The 21,835-nt window shown below is 36.0% G+C and overlaps 2 protein-coding genes across 2 annotated transcripts in view; both read right to left on the reverse strand.

Annotated features, from left to right (window-relative positions):
* The window catches only part of cyfip2 (cytoplasmic FMR1 interacting protein 2), a 35,868-nt gene extending 29,171 nt beyond the window's left edge, over positions 1-6,697 (reverse strand). Inside the window, exon 1 of the mRNA XM_067387565.1 lies at positions 6,560-6,697. The gene's annotated coding sequence lies outside the window, so the exon portion shown is untranslated. The remainder of the gene's footprint in view (positions 1-6,559) is intronic.
* Positions 6,698-9,471: 2,774 nt separating this feature from the next.
* Positions 9,472-20,204, reverse strand: itk (IL2 inducible T cell kinase). The gene is made up of 17 exons (XM_067387577.1): positions 19,416-20,204; positions 19,195-19,299; positions 18,985-19,066; positions 18,728-18,850; positions 18,573-18,604; positions 18,011-18,162; positions 16,704-16,769; positions 16,536-16,590; positions 14,333-14,412; positions 14,090-14,235; positions 12,906-12,980; positions 12,144-12,312; positions 11,818-12,034; positions 11,172-11,236; positions 10,975-11,093; positions 10,676-10,833; positions 9,472-10,338 (listed from the first exon to the last, which is right to left on the reverse strand). Exons 1-17 carry the CDS (start codon positions 19,551-19,553, stop codon positions 10,270-10,272), a joined length of 1,851 nt encoding a protein of 616 aa, XP_067243678.1. The 5' UTR covers positions 19,554-20,204; the 3' UTR covers positions 9,472-10,269.
* Positions 20,205-21,835: the final 1,631 nt, after the last annotated feature.

Below are 21,835 nucleotides of genomic sequence, written 5' to 3' on the forward strand. Positions count from 1 at the left end.
TCTTTAAAACTTGAATAAGCAGTAGGGGAAACATGGTGTTAGCTTGACCATTGGTCACTGCACTGTGGTATTAAATATTGTTCTCTTATGAGTAAAAGAAACAAACAAGAACCAAGTGTGGAACTTGTAGAGTGTGAACAACATAAGAGATAAAAAAAATGAAGACACATCCTAGAAACAACACACATAGTGAAGACTATTCAATGTGCATTCAGAAACATTCTAGCAAAAAGACCAAAAATAATTGTAATGTCTGTAATGTAGATTTTTCCAACGTATTTTGGGGGAATCAACCTACAAATGGCTTACTAATAGTTGTTTGTCCACATTAAGCTAGGACAAAAGTATTTTAACATAAAAAAATTCACACTTCAGCCTTAAAGTGCATTTTCAACAGGTCTGGTAGGCTGAGACCGATGTTAGTGTCAGGTGGTTGGAGGTCACAGCAGAATCACATGATGAAATAACTTTCTCAGATCTCTCAGAGTAGTTCAGGTTGGAAACAGCACTTGAGCCCAGTGCTGAAGGCCATAAAAGAGGCAACATTGTTGGCTGGTTTCATAAACTGCTAATAGACTATTCTTAAAAGATAGTCATCCAATTTTTTATTTTATTTATCAAGACTGGTTATAACTAAGTCAGCTACATAAAAGGTAGACTGGTCTAATTTGAATCGGAAAAATAAGACAGATTACCTCTAGTCTAACTGATAGTTGGTCAAACTAGTTCTTAAGAAACAATCCAGAGCCTAAGTTTATGCAACTGGCCCCTGGTCTTAACAAGCACAATCTAGTCCAGGCATGTCACATGTTACTACTGAGTCAGTATGTGGTACAAGCTACAAAGAACATCTTCTTATAAAAAGCAGATGGTTAATGTCACTTGCCATTTTTCTTGCAGGAGTACACATCACTAACAAATGCATGCTGATATGCTCCACAGCACTTTAACAATACTGATTGATTCATCCATTGCTTCTGTAAAAGGGTAGGGCTTCCTGTCATCATGTATGTATCTCACCATGTCAAGCAACTATGTACAAGAAAATGTTCATTTAGACAATCAAAGCAAATCTTACACAAGTTTGAAGCTGCTATTGTGCTTAACTAATTCTGCAAAGCTTGTTCAAGTTCTGCCCTGAAACAAAATTAAGCTCCGCTCCAAAACCTAGTGAGCCAATGTCATGTCCTTACACAAAATCGGGCCTTCATTAGGACCCCAAGCGATCCCATTAGCATTAAAAAAATAATAATTTTAATGGGTACTTCCCTGTTGTAAAAAAAATAGCATTTGCTGGTTGGGTATGTTTTGAAGCATAGAAGCTGGTTTGAGCTGGTTTATGCTGGTCCTTAGTTGGTCATGAGCTGGTTTAAAGGTGCTGTAGAACATCTTTTCAAAAGATGTAATATAAGTCTAAGGTGTCCCCTGAATGTGTCCGTGAAGTTTCAGCTCAAAATACCCCATAGATTTTTTTAAATAAATTTTTTTAACTGCCTATTTTGGGGCATCATTAACTATGCACCGATTCAGGCTGCGTGGCCCCTTTAAATCTCTCGCTCCCTGCCCTCCTGAGCTCTCAAATATAAGTGCAGTTATACAGTGCATAAACAAAGTTCACACAGCTAATATAACCCTCAAATGGATCTTTACAAGATGTTCGTCATTCATGCTGCATGCATGCATCAATTCCTGTGAGTATAGTATTTATTTGGATGTTTACATTTGATTCTGAATGAGTTTGCGGCTATATGCTGTGTGGCTAACGTGCTAATGCTACACTGTTGGAGAGATTTACAACGAATGAAGTTGTGTTTATGAATTATACAGACTGCAAGTGTTTAAAAATGAAAATAGCGACGGCTCTCTTATCTCCGTGAATACAGTACGGTAACTTTAACCACATTTAACAGTACATTAGCAACATAGCAAAATGTTGCTAACGAAACATTTAGAAAGACAATTAACAAATATCACTAAAAATATCATGTGATCATGGATCATGTCAGTTATTATTGCTCCATCTGCCATTTTTCGCTATTGTCCTTGCTTGCTTACCTAGTCTGATGATTCAGCTGTGCACAGATCCAGACGTCCTGCACTTGTGTAATGCCTTGAACATGGGCTGGCATTTGCAAATATTGGGGTCATACATATTAATGATCCCGACTGTTACGTAACAGTCGCTGTTATGTTGCGATTCGCCTGTTTTCCGGAGGTCTTTTAAACAAATGAGATTTATATAAGAAGGAGGAAGCAATAAAGTTTGAAACTCAACGCATGTCATTTCCATGTACTGAACTCTTGTTATTCAACTATGCCGAGGTAAATTCAATTTTCGATTCTAGGGCACCTTTAAGTTGGTCCTGAGCTGGAGCTAGTTGCTTAGGACCAGCATAAACCAGCTCAAACCAGCTGCAATGCTTCAAAACACACCCAACCTGCAAATGCTGTTTTTTCCAACAGGGTTCCTTAGTACCTGATAATAATCCCTATAAACTCACAGAATTGTCATGATATATGTCATTTGAACTACATTAATGACCATTAGTTTTAGTTAGCTTAAGTACTAGCACAGCATACAGATAACCAATTAACCTGATAGCTTAGCTTATACGCAACGTATTGCACTGTATATATATTCGCATGCCACATCACATGCCACAATCTTTAATGCAATTACATAAAATGTCCACATATTTAATTTATTAAAAACATGTAATTATGTACAATTGTTTGTTTACCAATTTTATTATTATTATTATTTATTAGGCATTTATTAAGTGAAAGAAATTGTATTGTCAATTTTATTATGCTCAATATCCAGTAGTAAGCAATTTATATAAATTTTACACTAATGTTGTTGGTGTATACTATAGTTGATGGAGACCTGATATCGATTGAGTCTTGCTGCCTACATAGGCAGCATCCTAGTCATCAAAAAACCTCATAAGTGTTAATTTGGAACGCTCTACATAGGCAGCGCCACATAAATACTCTACTAATTGTGTCTCCTAGAACAAAAATAAAATTGTGGAAGTACTTTGAGCCCTGGCAGTTTCTGCACATTTTAGTCTGCTGAAAAAGATCACGTGAGGTGGCAATGAGACATGTTCAGACTGGTAACAACCTCAGAGCTGAATCATTGTCATTCAAAAAGGGACTCTTGAAAAAAAAAAAAACATCCATGACACCACCACGTTCCAAGCGGAAGAAGTGATCTGACAGGGAAAGAGCGAAAAAGTCGGAGAGAAGTAGAGACTGTGCCTGTGGGAATGGATGCTGAGATACTAGAATAAACTTTCCCGCAATGGCTTATTCCCATTGTACGGTGGGATGAATGGTCCACATTCCTATACGTTATGCGAGCATGACAAAATCGGACAACCACTGACATAAATGCATGGGCCACATGTCTTTCACTGAGGGTGTGTTCACACCTGTAGTTCGATGGTTCTTTTGGTCCAGACCAAAAAAGGAAATGATACATTTAGTCCTAGTGTTGTTCACATTGTTATTTTTTTACACTAACCTAAAGACACAAAGCAAAAACAGCTTTTATGATGTTTACTTTGCAACTGCACTTATCGAACATCCAAAACAATGTTGTGTGCTGGGCTAAATGCACACAATGTATACATAAATATGATGGTGTTTTTACAAGCTGAGAACTCACAAAGAGCTTATAAAATGTGCAATGGAGTCAAAACAGCGCCAGGAATTCCTCTGTTTTACACACACACAGTCGGAGATCTGCTGCAAGGAGACCACAATTCTGACGCCTGTACCGAAAAGTAACTCTTATGACAAGAAGAACCAGGTATGCATGAGCATTCTGTCCTTTTTAGGACCCATCTTGTGGCATCACATTCTGTTTTTGGCTTGCTTAGATGTCTTTGGTCTGTGTTGTATTCATATTTCAGTCGAACTGCGGCACAGTTTGTTTGGAAGTGGAGCGAGACCCCATGAAAAGGCAGGAAAAGGCAGCGTTCACACTTATTCAAACCACATTCAAAACCACAACAGAGAAATCGCACCAGTTTGTTTTAATCGAACCAAATCTGCCAAGTGTGAACACACCCTGAAATGCTAAAAATATGTGATCGAGGTTATCACTTCTAACATAAGAATGGGATTGAAATCCATGTTATTTCCATCATCCATCCTAGTGGTTCTTTTGATCCCAAGGCCCCACATTGTCCACAACAACATTCAAAGGCCCCATGACGTTTCTAGTTAATCTTTGTACAGTAAATCATGAGTAAGGATAAGGATTTTTTTTTTTACTCACAAATACAGAAAATGTATATTCATAAAATGTATAAAACTACCTATGGAGATATTAGATTTTATTGATTCAAATTACTTTTCCAGGTCTGAAAATCCAACCGTTATAATTCTTCAAAAAAACGAAAAAAAAAAAAAAAAAAAAAAAAAAAAAAAAAAAAAGTTGTTGAGGGGGTGAATTAAAATAATAAATATCTTGATGTTTAATGCTTTTATATTTATTTTAAATAATTTTGTCACTTTGAGGCCACCTAGTGAGCCCCCAAGTTGAAAACTTGGTCAGGCCACATAAATAAGGACTAGACATCGCATAGGTTACACCCCTGAAAGAGTGTCACATTTGGGTCACACCACTCGGTGGGACATTATACTCCCGCCCTCTCTGCAAGCCTTGAGCTACAATTACTAGACAGGCAGTCGGGACATGTAATTGATGGCTGAGTGGAAGAATCTCCCTTATGTACAGACGGTACACACTGAGACAACCCCCGTGCATACTCTGCCTGGACTGGTCATGATTGCATCATTCAGTTGTAATTAGGCAAAAATTAGGCAAATGTGGTTGATGATGTAGTTAGGCATGCATCATTTCTGTCAGTAGGTGAAGTGACTCATGATGAGTGCTGTACACCATGCATTTTAACACATTTGCAAACAAAAACCATAAGAATGTTTTGTCCGTTAGTATTCAGGAAACTAGTGGTTCCTTGTTCCCTTCAAAAGGCACATGTGCATAATATACAATGCGTAAGTGATATACATGAGGTGGTTCAACACGTCGTAATGCACAACACATGATTTCGCAGGATGTTATGTAAGTCGGCATTAAATGAAAATATCTATTTTTTGTTATTGATATTACTGTGAATTAATTATCAGTGCATGTTTTATTTTTTATCTCATAATTTTTAATAAAAATATAACTCCTCCTTGCACTGAAACTACTTTAAGATATCGACAAAATATTACAGATTTTACACAGCTCTCTTGAGAATATTGGATTAGTGATCAAATATATTTGTAAAATGACTGCTAACTGGACATTTGACAGGTGACCATGGCACTATACTGATGCTACGTTCACATCTCTCATATCACTCCGCGGTCTAGCGCAGCGCCATCTTGCGTCTCAGAATGGTTATTACCAAGTCAGACTGAGATAAAAATGGCCTTAGAGGACTTCAGTTTTAATTTTATTTAAATAAAACTTTAATAGATGACTAGAAGCTCTGATATCTATAAAGAAAGCCAATGAAAACATCACTCGGAAAAACAACAAACCGGTAAAAGATATATAAACAGCAGGGTGATCATTGTAGCTGCATATGTAGCCTACATGGAAAAATTAACTTGGATGGCTGATTAATGTATAAAGTAATTATTATAATACTGTTGCAGTGTTCGTCAAAGCTGTGTAATCGACATTGTAATGGACTATTTTTCTTAGCGGAAGGTTAAAACTAATATAGCACAATTTTTTTTAATCATATCAGTATTTCATGCTCATGTGTTTTTTATTTCATGAGTACTAAGCATGATAATGTACAATACGCTGGTCATTACCAAACAACATCGTTTATGTAAATTGTCACTAATAAATTACATTACACATTAGTCATGTTCACTAAACCTCATTTTACAGCATAAAAACTCAAAATACGTGGCCTTAATCATAACATAAGCAAAAAACATCCACGCATTTAAAGGAAAAGACTACAATCAGTCATGTAATGTGTCATACATCGCATTTCTTAATCATCAAAGGCGTCAAAATAACGGTTCGGTTGGCTAACGTTATATCCTAGCAACAACCCCCAGTCACCGGACACCAGCAGTACGCTCGACAGCTCGCGAAAAGAATGGATAAAAACACCTTAAAATGTGCTTATGATGGAATGAAACTCCGCTTACAGGCAAGTGATCTAATTGTGCACTAATGTAAACAAATGAAGATAAAGCGCGTTAGAACACACATAAGATGTGCGAGATACGTGCGCGCTCCCCCTCACCCCACCCATAAAGCGGAGAGATGCTATCGGCACCTCCATCATAATAAACCATATTCACCAAATTAGTGTAAAACGCCCACAAACGCACACATAATAGTAGCTGTCTTGAACACACACAAGCCAAGCCGTTTTCGTTGTAAAAATATGACTGAGCATCCTGCTCGGGAAATAACGTTACAGGCGCAGGTTGGTGTCATCATCTCTCGCGCTCCGTCGAGCGAACGCTCTCATCTCTGTAATTCATTAAAATAATCTCATGTACATACCTGCTAATTGCATGTCCGCTCTTAAACTAACGGGCGGTCAGTGCAAAGTGGGGAGAAACAGTGTGAAATAGCGTTTGCTCGGTGTAGTAGAATTGATGCTGTGGGTTCGGTCTCTATCCGCTAATCCACCCCACACAAAGAGCAGAAAATGGCTGCAAGTGCATGCTCTTAAAGAGACAGGCACCCATTTAAAACAGCATCTCTGGTGTGAGTCATCAGTTTACATACTCGATTTTTAGAATTCGTCGATTTAGGTTGGCCTGTTCATTTTAGTATGATCATGAACAAGCATGGTCATTTTAAACAAGCATGGTCATAAATATGAATTGACTGCTACTTCTGACCCACTTAGCACTGTTGCTGTGGTCGATTTATATTATGTCATGAACAATGATGTTTATTGGAATATATGTTAATTGGTTTAAGTTTATAGGATTATAAAGAGACAAATAATATAGAACTGATAATACATTTTAAATAAATAACTCATCCCAGGCTCTAGGATGAAGGGCCCCTACTCAGGTCCTTTACGGGGGTTTTCAAACTGGGCTCCGTGGACCCGCAAGGGAGTGCTAGGGGCCCATGGTAAAGTATAGAGCAGTGTTTCTCAACCAGAGGGCCAGGGCCCACTAGAACATCAGCAAATAACAAAAATAAATTTGTTATTACTGTTTTTCATTTTATACATTTAAAGGGTTAGTTCACCCAAAAATGAAAATTCTGTCATTTATTACTTACGCTCATGCCATTCCACATCCGTAAGATCTTCGTTAATCTTTGGAATACACATTAAGATATTTTAGTTAAAATCCGATGGCTCCGTGAGGCCTCCATAGGATGTCATTTCCTCTCTCAAGATCCATAAAGGTCCTGAAAACATATTTAATTCGGTTCATGTGAGTACAGTGGTTCAATATTAATATTATAAAGCGACGAGAATATTTTTGGAGCGCCAAACATAACAAAATAACGACTTATTTAGTGATGGCCGATTTCAAAACACTGCTTCAGGAAGCATCGGAGCACAGTGAATCAAATCTGCTGTTCGGAGCGCCAAAGTCACGTGATTTTAGCCGTTGGCAGTTTGACACTCGATCTGAATCATGATTCGACACACTGATTCGTTTATGCTCCACGAAGCATTGTTTTGAAATCGGCCATCACTAAATAAGTCGTTATTTTGTTATTTTTGGTGCACCAAAAATATTCTTGTCGCTTTATAATATTAATATTGAACCACTGTACTCACATGAAACGATTTAAATATGTTTTTAGTACATTAATGGATCTTGAGAGAGGAAATGTCATTGCTGGAGGCCTCACGGAGACATCGGATTTCAACTAAGATATCTTAATTTGTGTTCCGAAGATAAACGAAGGTCTTACGTGTGTGGAACGGCATGAGGGTAAGTAATAAATGACAGAATTTTCATTTTTGGGTGACATAACCCTTTAATTAACCAACAGCAAACATTAAATCAATTAATACAAGCAGCTTTGTCATAATCACAGCAGAAATATGGAGGGGGGCCTTCGAATAGAGGTTATGCATCGACGTCACTTTCCCGCCGAAAACGTGCTCCCTCAGCTGGACTGAGTGGCAAAAGAACCTTCTGCGTAACTGGATTAATAGGAGAAACGGCGAAAACGCGAGTAAAATTACCCTAAAGGTTGGACTAGAAAGTGTTTCTTACAACTTGTCAAATCAGGAGTCGTGTTTCCTGACATTTATATGTGCCTGATTTGACGCCGGGGAAATACATAAAGCAAATCTGGCTGAGAATATTTTATATAACTACAATATCGGTAATCTACTTAATCACTTATATCAATTTTATATCGTCATATTGTCCAACCCTAAAACATATATAGTTTTATAGTATAGATTTTGGCGGTGTTGTTTATTTAAAAACACCCAATTATGCATAATATAAGATGGAAAATATTTAATTGATGAGTCGTCAACATAATATATAACAATACAATATATAAGGTATGATTTTACCTCAAAATCCAACAATTCGACACAAAATGATAACTGCGAATCCATGTTTCTCTGCTGGAGTCCAGCTGTTTCTGTGAATTGCAGGGACCCATTTGCTTCTTTTTCTGTTGCTTTCTCTAGTTTTTAAATATATACCCCAGGGTTTGTGTCAAATCTATTTGTACAGTCAGCCGCAAAGCTCTTTCCCGTTTTGAATGTGTTTTGTGTGTTTTTCGCGACATTCACGCTGAAAACCAATCCTGCTGCTCAGTCTTTTGCCACTCAGCGTGCGTAACCACAGTCCTAACAGTCGACGGTGACGTCACGTGCATACCGTCTGTATTGTGTCGGACAACAGGGAGCCTGCGAATCAAAAAGAATGAGAACCACTGGTTTAGAGAAAAATAATTCAATAATGATCATAAAGATGAAAATGAATAAATGAATAGTATACAGTATAAATCGGCTCTTTTTATACAAGAACTAAATGCGTTCCAAATTTTAGGATCGGGGTTCCTCGCAAAAGGATGATAATGTGGGGTCCGTGTCATCTAAAATATTGAAAACCCTTGCTTTATGGTCTATGCACTTGACTCAGGGAAGAGTAAGTCCTGAGCCTAGGCCTTGTGAATTTTAGTTACAACCCTTTATGATTGCATTTGTTTCATAAAAAAAGAAGCACATTAAATAAATATGCTCTTATTTAATGCCTATGTCCCCAGGCTGCATAGTGAGCACTGGCATGCTGGAGTGTTTCTATTCAGTGCCGTTGTCACAGTAACCAGTGAAGGCATTTGTGACACTATGGACCAATCAGCAGGAACAGCAGGTCTGCATCATGTGCTCATATGTATGCCAGTTATAATAAACAGTCTGTAGACTTGTATAGTGAAATACTTTTAATATAATTCAATTTCATGAACACTTCAGCTCAAATAGAGTATTACTAACTTTTACTTAATTTAAGAAATTGAGTTTATTGTGAAATAACTTGTGAAAATGACCTTATGCAAACAAAGGAAAGCACCAATGACAGAATCAGTACAAAGATGTAAATGTGACATTTTGTTGAATATGCAACAGCAATAAACTAATAATAAGCAACATTTTTACTGGTGGATGAAAAAAACATGGCTCATGTGTGCCTCCTAAAGGACAGAATTGTGTTTGCAGAAGTCATGCATGTATTTAAACACAGGAAATAAGAAAATAAGAAATCTGTGAAATAAATAAAATATACAAATAAATACAATATGTGATTTGTACAATATACAGTATTTTCATTTACAGGGATAATTCACCCCAATATTAAATTGTCATTACTTACTCGCCCTCATGCCATCCCAAACCTGCTGAACACTAAAGTAAAAAATTTTGAACCTATAAGAATTTTGAAAAATTTGATCTGTGAAGCTGCAGCGGAAAGCACATTTACGTTTTTAATGATTTAATTTTTGGTCTTTTCCTCACACAAAGATATCATATTGCTTCAGAACTCCCAAAATCATATCGTCACAAGTTATATGCACCATGATACTTTTATAGTGCCTTTTTTTTTTTTCATATCTGGTCAATATGATTGACCAAAGATTCTTCAAAATGAACCTTTTTATATCTAAAAAAAACTGTGTACAGGTTTGAAATGATACAAGGGTGATTAATATCACAAAATGTTCATTTTTGAGTGAACTGTCACTTTAATTCAAAGGGAAAGGTGTGATCAGGATCAAGGTTCTTGATCAAGGCAGGCCAGTTCATGCAAGAGCAGAGCAAACGCGGGTCGATCGTCAGGTTTCTGTAAAACAAACATTGTTGTGTTTAGGTGGCTGTGGCAATAATGGCAAATAACTGAATAAAAAGATCCGGACACAGAAATATCACCTGCTGATATCACAAAGGAAACACAATAAGAATGTTTACATCAAAAATACTCTATATAATACACATTTAAAACTGTGAAAGAAAAAAAATGTTGAAGCAAAATGGGAACTTGACTAACTTCCCCAGAGGGCCCTATTCACGAGAACAGGATTTCTCAGTAAAACAACCATGACGTTATATTTTATTTATATTCAAGGGATAGTTTGTTGAGATCATTCGCAAGCTCATGATGCTGTTTGTGGTGGACTCACCTCTTTCCAGCTCCACTGCATTAACTCATACACACTCTTTGGACAGAGACGGGGTTTCAGGAGCCGTATTCCTGCATTTAGGGCTTCCACTACTTCTGCATTACTACGGTTGTCATAGGGCACACGTCCCTCACTGTACACCTCCCACATTAGCACACCTACAAAGGGAACGTCAATGAATATTTAGATAACCTAAAATATGTGGATGAAGGTGGGTGATTCATTTAAAATCTGCCTTTTGCAACTACCTGATTTTTTTCTCTGTTAAATATTGTTTTAGTGAAAGAGTATGGACTCACCAAATGACCACACATCTGATTTGCTGCTGTACTTCCCGAATTTGATCACCTCTGGAGAAGACCACCTGACTGGGAATTTGGACCCAAAAGAACTGGTGTATTGGTCATCTAGGACAAACCTGCAGATACAGGTGGGAATGTTCCATTTCACTGAAGTCTTACATGGGTCTCTGAAATACTGAGGCACAGCTACTCACCTTGTCATTCCAAAATCTGCTATCTTCACCACATTATCAATAGAAACCAAACAGTTCCTTGCAGCCTGTTTAAAAAAGCAAGAACCAATGCACATAAGCTTGTCTCAATAATGCAAGAAATTGACTCATTAAAGGATTAGTTCACGTCAGAATTCAAATTTCCTGATAATTTACTCACCCCATGTCATCCAAGATGTTTATGTCTTTATTTCTTCAGTCGAAAAGAAATTAATATTTTTGAGAAAAACATTCCAGGATTTTTTTTTCCATATAGTGGACTTCATTACATGTGATCTTTCCAACATGATTATGTAATGTGTGGCACATCACAGAGCTAGTGCAAGATGAGCATTTGTGGTTAAAATCTATATAATTTAAATTTTTTTAAAAAAAGGACCAATCATTTTGCTAGATAAGACCCTTATTCCTCGGCTGGGATTGTGTAGAGCCCTTTGAAGCTGCATTTAAACTTTAAACCCGTTGGTAACTGTTGAAGTCCACTATATGGAGAAAAATCCTGGAATGTTTTCTTTTTGACTGAAGAAAGAAAGACATAAACATCTTGGATGACATGGGGGTGAGTAAATTATCAGGAAATTTCAATTCTGAAGTGAACTAATCGTTTAAAGACCCTGTTTACACCTACCAAATCTCTGTGGATGAAGTTGGAGTTCTCCAGGTAGGCCATCCCCTCACTTACATCCAAACACATCGCCAGGAGGGCCTGCTGGGAATGACTGCCTTTTTTGGCACGTAAGTAGTCTGTTAGGCAGCCATTCTCCATGAATTCAAATACCAGATAGATGGGTGAGCGCTGAGTGACCACACCATACAACTGGACCAGTTTATCGTGGGACAGTTTCCTGTGGAGGGAGACAATGAGGGAGCAATAAATTCATGATATTTTCTCACGCTGCGCTTCAGATCCATACATAGTCATGTCTTTTGAAACATGCAGCATGAGTTACTCACATCATAACTTGTGCTTCCTCTTTAAATTCTTCCTCTGACATGAAACCCTCACGGACGGTCTTAACTGCCACCTGCCGGTCATGCCAGCTTCCCTTCCAGACCAAACCAAACTGCCCGCTGCCCAGTTCCTCACTTAATATCAGTTCATCAGGGTGAATCTCCCATTTATCTGTAAAAGATATATATATGTGTGTGTGTGTGTGTATCAACAAACAATACATTTCAAAGTTTGAAGTCGGTAAGATGTTTTTTTAAGATGACTCTTATGCTCACCAAGGCTGCATTAATTTAATCAAAAATACAGTAAAAACTATAATATTGTGAAATAGTATTAGAATGTAAAATAACTGTTTTATATTTTAAACTGTAATATATTCCTTTGATGACAAAGCTGAATTTTCAGCATCAGTCATCTGTGTCACATGATCTATAGAAATCATTCTAATATGCTGATTTGCTGCTCAAGAAACATTTCTTGATTATTATTATCAATGTTGAAAACAGTTGTGCTGCTTAATATTTTTGTGGAAATCGTGCAACATTTTTTTCAAGATTCTTTGGTGAATAGAAAATTCAAAGGAACAGCATTTATTTGAAGTAGAAATATTTTATAACATATTTTAAATATCTGTGCTGTCATTTTGATAATTTTAATGCATCCTGTTGAATAAAAAGTATTCAAAATATTGTACTGGTGGTATATGCACACTGTATTCAAATTATGAAATTTAAGTTAATTTTACTTGACAGCTGGAATTTTACCTGAAGACAACTCCTTGATCCTTGAAGAGTTTGGAACATTTTTAGATACACAATGCCTCAATCTTGTTATTAAACCTGTCACAAAAACAAGCATAGGAGAAAGAGAAGGTACATATGCAATCTTTTTCAGCTTAATGATAGAATTGACATTCACATTACATTTTTTTTACGATTGCTAACAAGCGTTTACAACACTTAACACGTCTAAACTCTTAACACAGGAACACACCTACAATCAAACAATTGGCCAAATAGTAACCAAAGCCACAATTTGTTAAATAAATACATCTACATTTCAAAATGCTAAAAACCTTTTTCACATATACTAACTCTATCAAAACAGCAAACCTGACTCAAAATTGAATCATTCTGTCAAAACACAAGCACTAGTTTTCTATCCATAGTCAATCATAGCACATAGACTGTCAAAATACTAACAATTGATGGCATTATGAAAACTGCATTACTTGTCATGTTTGAGTTCTACATGCAGACAATATGAAATCAATTCAGTTTCCTTTTACAAAAAGCCATTCTATATTTTTGTTTGAGCGTTGAATGTGTGCATTCTTGGCAACATACAATCTAAAAGTGAATGAGGCATACTTTATATAATGTATAGTAGAAAAAAAATAGAAAGCAACAGAATTGCTCAGCCACTGGTCAAATGAGTCCCCTGTACAGAGCTTCAGTTGCCCCCTTGGTTGAAATCGCTTTCTGGGGGTGGGGTGGGATATTGATGGCGCCCCCTTAGTCGGTGCCCTTCGCAGACTGCATATTCTACGTATGCATCAAACAGAAGTACTGGAATCATTTTAGTAAAAGCATTACATGAAGCTTTTACTGAAATGAAAACATAAAATTGGTGCCACTGATCAACAACAAATCCAACATACACGGCCTTTGCTTACTATGGAAGCTTTTTCCCTGCCACTTTTTCCATAATAAAAAAGTAGGTAAAAAGTTAATTGTGACTTTTTATCTCACAATTCTGAGCAAGCAATTGAAAAAAAGATCTGAAGCTTTATCAATTCATTGAGGTGTAACTTTCAGATTTGAAAAGACTTTCAGTTTTTGTAACAGTGTCTGTTACAAGAAACAGCATGAGGCAGCTAATAGCCTGAACACTATTCAACATAATGGCATGCAGTGTAAGAGCAAGTAAAGTTTGTTTCTTAACTTACCTGCTGGATTGTGTTGGTGATAGCGGATGAGCTCTGGAATGCTTGAGAACAGGTATTTCTCAGCTAAGAAATACATGACCTTTTCACCTTCTTTCTGTACTTTGATCTGGTAGTGCTTAACTAGGGGATACTTCTCTCCATTAGACCTGCAGATGAGTGACATTCGTCAAAAAACGTTAGAACACCAATTTAAGATCAAATATTGATTTGTAAGTAACATTGATTTCATTGTGAAATGTTTACCCTGAAACTCTGGAAAATATTGACACGGTGTATACACCTGGATGTTTAGAGTCACGAACCATGAACCCCCCGTCCTTGTTCTGTAAATGAAACTTATAATGTTAACCATAAATTCATATTCATGTCAATCCTGGCCAATATGATTACCATTAATGAGAAAGCATACATAGAAATATGATTTTTGTTTCATTATGACAAAGTGATATAGATAAATGTGTCCATGTATGTGTTGTACTGATGCTCAGGGACAGTTAGTCCCTATCGCTAGTTACTGATAATAATTAGGACATACATGAACTGGTTCAACCCTCACATGTACTGTATGTCTGAATCTCCTATCATATTTAAAACATAACAAATACGATCATCATGACAGGAAACACAGCAGCCACATTCTGGTTTAAGGGCTGTAGATTTCTGTTTGAACTATGCACGCTTTTGCCTGCACCGTCTGCAGATGTTGCTCTTGCAGGTTTGCAAATACCCCCAACTTTCTGCAATGCCCAAAAAACTGTGAAAATGTACTGAAGTGATGTGCAGATTTTGACTAAGTGTTTAACAAAGTTAAAGCTTACTGTTATCTGACTATATGGAAACATCAACCTTCTGGTGCTTTTCACATGGCAGTCAAAAATGACATGATTATTTTATTTCAATGAAATTAATGTACTATATTGTATTTTGGTAATGTTTTCTATTTAGTGTTTTTTATTTTTAGGGGATTTTTTTTTGTAATGGTTATTCAGTTTTTGAGCATAGACCGGAAAATTCTCCCCTTAAAGGTGCCCTAGAATCAAAATTTTAATTTACCTCAGCATAGTTAAATAACAAGAGTTCAGTACATGGAAAAGACATACATTTTCAAACCCCATTGCTTCCTCCTTCTTATGTAAATCTCATTTGTTTAAAACACGCGGATCTCAACATAACACCGACTGTTACGTAACAGTCGGGATCATTAATATGTATGACCCCAATATTTGCATATATGCCAGCCCATGTTCGAGGCATTAGACAAGGAAAGGCAGTATTAACGTCTGGATCTGTGCACAGACAAAGTAAGCCAGCAAGAACAACAGCGAAAAATGGCAGATGGAGCAATAATAACTGACATGATCCATGATAGCATGATATTTTTAGTGATATTTGTAAATTGTCTTTCTAAATGTTTCATTAGCATGTTGCTAATGTACTGTTAAATGTGGTTACAGTTACCATCGTTTCTTACTGTATTCACGGAGACAAGAGCCGTCGCTATTTTGATTTTTAAACACTTGCAGTCTGTATAATTCATAAACACAACTTCATTCTTTATAAATCTCTCCAACAGTGTAGCATTATCCGTTAGCCACAGAGCATAGCCTCAAACTCATACAGAATCAAACAAAAACATCAAAATAAATACTTTACTCACATAATTCGAAGCATGCATACAGCATGCATGACGAACATCTTGTAAAGATCCATTTGATTGTTATATTAGCTGTGTGAACTTTGTAAATGCACTGTAATATAGTCGAGAGCTCGTGTGGCAGGGAGCAGGTGAATTAAAGGGGCGGCGCGCTGCCAAAATCAGTGTATAGTTAATGATGCCCCAAAATAGGCAGATAAAAAAATGTATTTAAAAAAATCTATGGGGTATTTTGAGCTGAAACTTCACAGACACATTCAGGAGACACCTTAGACTTATATTACATCTTGTGAAAAAGCATTCTTGGGCACCTTTAAACTGTCATAAATCTTTAATGCTTGAAAAAAAGTTTAAAAAGTGAACAAAAAAGTTATAGAATTTTATCTGAATTGTTAAGAAAAATACACATTTTACTCTAAAACGGCAATAAAATTAATCTAAAGAAGTTAAGTTTCAAATTTGAGCTTGAAATCTCAAAAAATTAGCTTTCAGTAAGATTTTGTTTGGGCGCAGTACCAAAAGTTTCCACTAGATGAAATTTGTTTCCCATTTATTTCCAATGCAGTCATTTTTGACCACTAGGATTAGTGACTTTTTTTTTTTTTTAAGTGTGACCTTTTCAAATCATATCCATGATTTTTTGTGAAACACCTTTTCCAAGTTTCATGCCATTCTGATAAAGTAAAAAAAATCTAACGTACAACTTTTTTTTTTTTTGTCAGAAATGACCGAAGACCACCAGAGGGTTAACTGATATTATAAACATCATTTGACTGTTGTTGGTTGCCTTACCTCTCTCATGAGTAACTCCTCTGCGTCTGTTCGAGTTACGTCCTTATTGTACCATCTGTAAAACCAGAAAGCATTACTGTGTGCTTGATCAAGCTTTGATTATGATCTTAGATCTTTTATTAAATTTTATACTTGAAAAAGTTTTATTCTGTAACATACAGAACTTACTCAAATTTCTCAATGTTGTTTGATATTTTTTCTGCAATATATATGCACGGCACTGAGCCAACGTTTCTGTAACAGGAGAGAAAAGAGCACAAAAATTTTACTTGCAAAAGATTTCCCAACCTTACATTTCCTTCCTCTGAGTTTTAATTTAAAAACATTGTTTTCCCTCACAATTCTGTCCTTCTTGACTCAACATTTTTTTTTTTTCTAGCTTATAGGTGATGACTCATAGGTTTATGAGTGTTTTGTTATTATGGCAACATCATGAGGTATTGCTATAAAAAAAGAAATTACACAATTTTCCTTCAAGGACTGTTATTGTTTCACGGTTCCTTGTTCCTTTTCAAATGCAAAGAATTGCACGGGGGTCTTGTCTCTTACAGTTTATACACTACAATGTAAAAAATCAGTTGAGAAAACTTAAAAGTTTAAGGGCAACAAACTTCAGCAGATTTCTGAGTTTTCTCAACTTGATTTTTTAGGAGGTTTTGAGTTTTCTCAACTTTTTGTTATATAAACTGAATACAACAAGTTGAGAAAACTCAAAAATCTGCTGAAGTTTGTTGCCTTAAACTTTTATGTTTTCTCAACTTTTGATTTTTTACTGTGTAGAACGAAACACCATGCTTTTTTACATTTTTTTTTGTTCTTTATATATCATTTTCACAGTCCTGTGAGTTAGTTAAATTCTAAATAAAGCTTCTCAAATTAGTTAACTGCTGAATATCATGTAAATAATACTACACTGTAAAAAAATATTTTCCTGATTTGTTATCACTAAATTTTTTTCTTTTGTCAAATAAACTTAAATAATTACTGGTTCAGATAACATAATATTTTGAGTTTCTGTTGATTAAACCAATCACCTTCACTGTATTATCTCAACTTTTAAAGGGAACCAGGTAACTTACTTTTTTAAGTTATTTAAAGATTTTTACACTGCATTTCATCATACATTGCGAATAATGCTATGTAAATTACGCAATAATACATTCTTGTAATTATTTTAAATACCCTATTGTAAATGTTCAAACCTTTTTTTTGTATAGGAACTGATCTTGAATGTTGAACTGGTTCACATCTATTTATCTATCTATTTATCTCATGTTTTTTGTGCCTCATTCATGACGGCGAGTCCAAAGGGTGTGGCATTTTCTTTAATGATCTCATTTGGCAAAATAAAAAAAGTATTAATTTATATGTTTTTGTAATGTGTCAAACTTCGGACTTGACAGTGAAGGAATTCTTTTACAAGGCATTATGCTAAATCTAACTTACGATACTGCAAACATTTTTTAAATATTTACCCATCTTTGTCCCTCACAGTCCACCAGTTCGGTTCAGTACAGTCTACAATAAAATACTCCTCATCTTTATGTAGAGGCAGGTCTGTGTCTTCTACAGGGCTGAAATTCCTCAAAGCCACAACAATCCTGTCCTCTGGATCTGAAGATCGTCGCTAGAGGATAAATACAGACAGCTCGATTTACATCTTCTCATCCAAACACTCTCCTGAAGCATTTGAACAGCAAAAATAACAGAAACATTTTAATAATCGCAAACATTTAAAGCAAATTTAACAATTTTAACCTAAAGATAAATAAAACATATTGGCCTGGTTTCACAGACTGGGATTAGAGTATAGCTTTTTAAGTAGCTTTTTAAAAGGTGCCTTAAAAAAAGCATTACTGATGTACGTCTTGAGACAAAAATGCCCGTGCAAGTTGTTTTCAGTTAAGACAGCTCAAATATGCAATTTAGTCTGGGACGAGGTTTAAACCTTGTCTGTTAAACTGGGCAATTAAGTCTAAAATGTGCCATACATAAGCATGAAAATCAGGAACAGAAAACAGAGATTGAATGACAAACCATTGGATCTGGAGTTGGAGGAAGAGGTTTGGCTGTGGGATCAAATGAAACAACTATGAAAACTATGGTTATGGTCATGGTGGAGTGACAGTTAAGTGATGTGATTTAAACTGAGCATCTGTTTTATATACTGCAGAACATAAATGAGTTTGCACCTCCATTGGGATAGTATTCACTGCATCCCGCCGCCAGCTTCTCTGTCTGAAGACAACATCTCCATTTCCCTTCTATCCAGAAGTCAGGATGGTACTTCAGAAACAAGTTGTTATTTTGTGTCGCTTCATAGGTTGAAGAAATAACATAAAATACAAAAGATAAAGTACATTGACATATGTTTTAAAAATATTTCACTCTACATTGAAAACACTTATTTTTTCTAGGGTGTGTATCACTTTCTGTAACAGCTGCTTACCTTCTTTCAGAGCTTTGACCCATTTTAACCTGCAGTCGTTGTCTGGAGCAAACACATACAGATAGTAGCTGTCATGGGCAATCTGTGAACAAACATTAACAAAGAAATAAACAAACAAAACCTTTAAGCAATGTAAAGCAAAAAGTTCATTTTACAGGTAATATTTACAGGCACAAAGACATTATAAGCAACAATCCGCATAATTCTCACCTGGAAAGGGTACTTGTAATCACAGGGAATGGGAACATCACTGCGTACAATCTCCACACACTTGATATGAGACAGTTCAATACAGCCTTTTTGAGTTAGCTTTTTCTAAGGTGATATAAAAACAAATGATATGTTCATCACAGACATTTTCTTAACTCATTTTAAAAAAGTGAAAAAGTAACTTTTATATTTGCAAATATAAGTCTGGTGTGAATACATACCCCAGGACGATGTTCAAAATATGTCAGATCCTGTGTGTTTAAAATGAAAATCCTCTCTTTGTAATTGCAAGGTGAAGTTCTTCTCTTTTGCTGTGATTTCTTGAACAGTGTTTCCTTTAGGATGACCCTTGGGTACATGGTGAAAGTCCGATATTTAACTACCACATGGAAGGTTGACTCATGGCGAATGATGTGTGCCAATCCCTGTTATACACCAGTAGAGCTTATACTGATGTAGAATAGGTTTCCGGAGTCGATACTAGGTAAACCACTTCCTGAGGTAGACTGCACAAGACAAACTCTCAAGCAATTACATGCATGCACACAGACACCGACGCACACTCACACACACACACACATGCACACACACACACACACACACACTGCTTGGTTCACTATCCTTGTAGGGACTCTCCATAGACGTAATGGTTTTTATACTGTACAAACTGTACATTTTATCCCCCTACACTAACCCTACCCCTAAACCTACCCATCACAGAAAACTTTTCTGTTTTTACATTTTCAAAAAAAAACATCATTTAGTATGTCTATTAATCAATTTCCCCCATGGGGACTGCTGGCTGGTCCCCACAATTTATAGGTGATCACAGGTTTTACTATCCTTGTGGATACCATTTGGTCCCCACAATGTAATATAAATCTGTACACACACACACACACACACACACACACACACACACACACACACTGTTTCTCCCCCTTCGTTCCCACTCTTTCACACACACCTCATAGGGGACTTTGCATTGACTTCTGTTGTTTTTTATTTTGAGTGAAAGATATTTTATCTCATGACATACACCTAATAGTACCCTTTACAAAACATTTTATTTTTTTCTTTGAGACATTAATTAGAATGTTTATTAAGCTGTCTTCCTTATAATATTACAGTGTAGGTAATTTAAATTTTTACTGTCTTTGTGGAAATATTTGTAACATCAATGTAAACAAAGCCTGAACATGAAATGGAGGGATTCGCCTGAACATTTTTGCTTAAATTCCCTCATGGAGACAGAAGAGACTGAAAAAAAAAAAAAAAAAAAGTGTTAATAATTTTGAGAACAGACATATAAATTTGAAACTTGACATCACAGGTAGAAGTTGAAAATTTTCTAACCACAAACATTACAGGTTTTCACAATTGCTAAGACGCATTTCTTGAAACAATCACCAGTTTTCTCACAACATTAAACACAAAATCTTGAAATTACAAAACCCCTGACTCTTCTGGCAAAATCAAACAATCAGCTCAAAAGCATTTCACCTGTACTCAAAATCAAGCAAAGCTTTCAGATGATCCACACAGCCAGCCATTACCCATATAAACACTATACACAGATCATTCATTAAGGAGGACACAACATCCAGAGTATAAAGTTACAGAAAAAATGTATATACAGTAAACAAATTTAGCATTTTTTTGAGCATTAAAATGTTTATACTTGTATTCAATATTGATGTCTGTATTCAGAACTTATACTGTAAAAATACGGTAATCCAACTGAAAGAGCCCAAAAAGTCAAACTCTAAATGAAAAGCATGTTAAAGTTGTGCAACTGCTAAATCAAGGTCATTGAGAGATTCATTCAGCCTCAGCATCTCGTCTTCATGTTGGGTCCAGCCTGAGGAGTTTTTCCATATCACAATGTTGTCTCTTGCCAGGTAAAGGAAAAAACTCTCTGGTGTGCCAGATCCAGCCTTGACAACACTTCTTTCTCTTCCTCCTCCTCGTACACTCTTCCTCCTCTCCTTCTCAGATTGTTTCCATCTATTGTATCTGATCACCATTCAGTGCACCTGTATGTCACCTGTGCACTCTGAACTGGCTGATATTTTGTACAGTTGGATTGATCACATTATTAGAAAAAAGTGTGAACAATTTTGAGCCGTTGTGTTTCAACAATGACAACTGTCTTGTAGCTGTGTTTAACTTTTGCTGCTTGTGTTTACTGTTTTGCAACAATTTTGCAAAACGAATGTAAGATTTGCAAAAACTTGTTTATGAGTTATTTATTTGACAAATAGGTTTACAGTAGGCCTTTGAGAATTTGTTCAGAGAATGGGGTTTAATATAATTGTGAAAAACAGTAATAAGGAAACTGCATATGTGAAAATGACAGTCATATAAAAAATAACTTAATTACTACTATATGCATCCGGCTAAAACAGAGCACAAAATGAAATGCGACTATTTGTTTTTAGTTTTGTGTGTGTGTGTGCGTGGGTGGGTTAAAAATGAAGAAAATATACAAATTTCCAACACATTTACTGGTAGCATTTTTTTTTTTTTTTTTTTTTAATTTTTCTATCTGATGCTGTTTTGCTGAGTTATTTGATTTCCTGAAAGAGGTGCATGAGCCTGACCATTTTTTTTTATCAATATCATTTTTATCAATATAATC

The sequence above is a fragment of the Chanodichthys erythropterus genome, chromosome 1 (assembly GCF_024489055.1).
Source record: "Chanodichthys erythropterus isolate Z2021 chromosome 1, ASM2448905v1, whole genome shotgun sequence".
NCBI classification, from domain to species: Eukaryota; Metazoa; Chordata; class Actinopteri; order Cypriniformes; family Xenocyprididae; genus Chanodichthys; species Chanodichthys erythropterus.

Coding starts and splice junctions, on each gene's coding strand:
- itk (XM_067387577.1), bottom strand. CDS start 19,553: ATGTACCCAAGGGTCATCCTAAAGGAAACACTGTTCAAGAAATCACAG. Junction 19,067..19,194: donor ATTACAAGTACCCTTTCCAG/GTGAGAATTATG, acceptor GTTTGTTCACAG/ATTGCCCATGACAGCTACTA. Junction 11,094..11,171: donor GCAGATTTTGGAATGACAAG/GTGAGTAGCTGT, acceptor CTGTATCTGCAG/GTTTGTCCTAGATGACCAAT.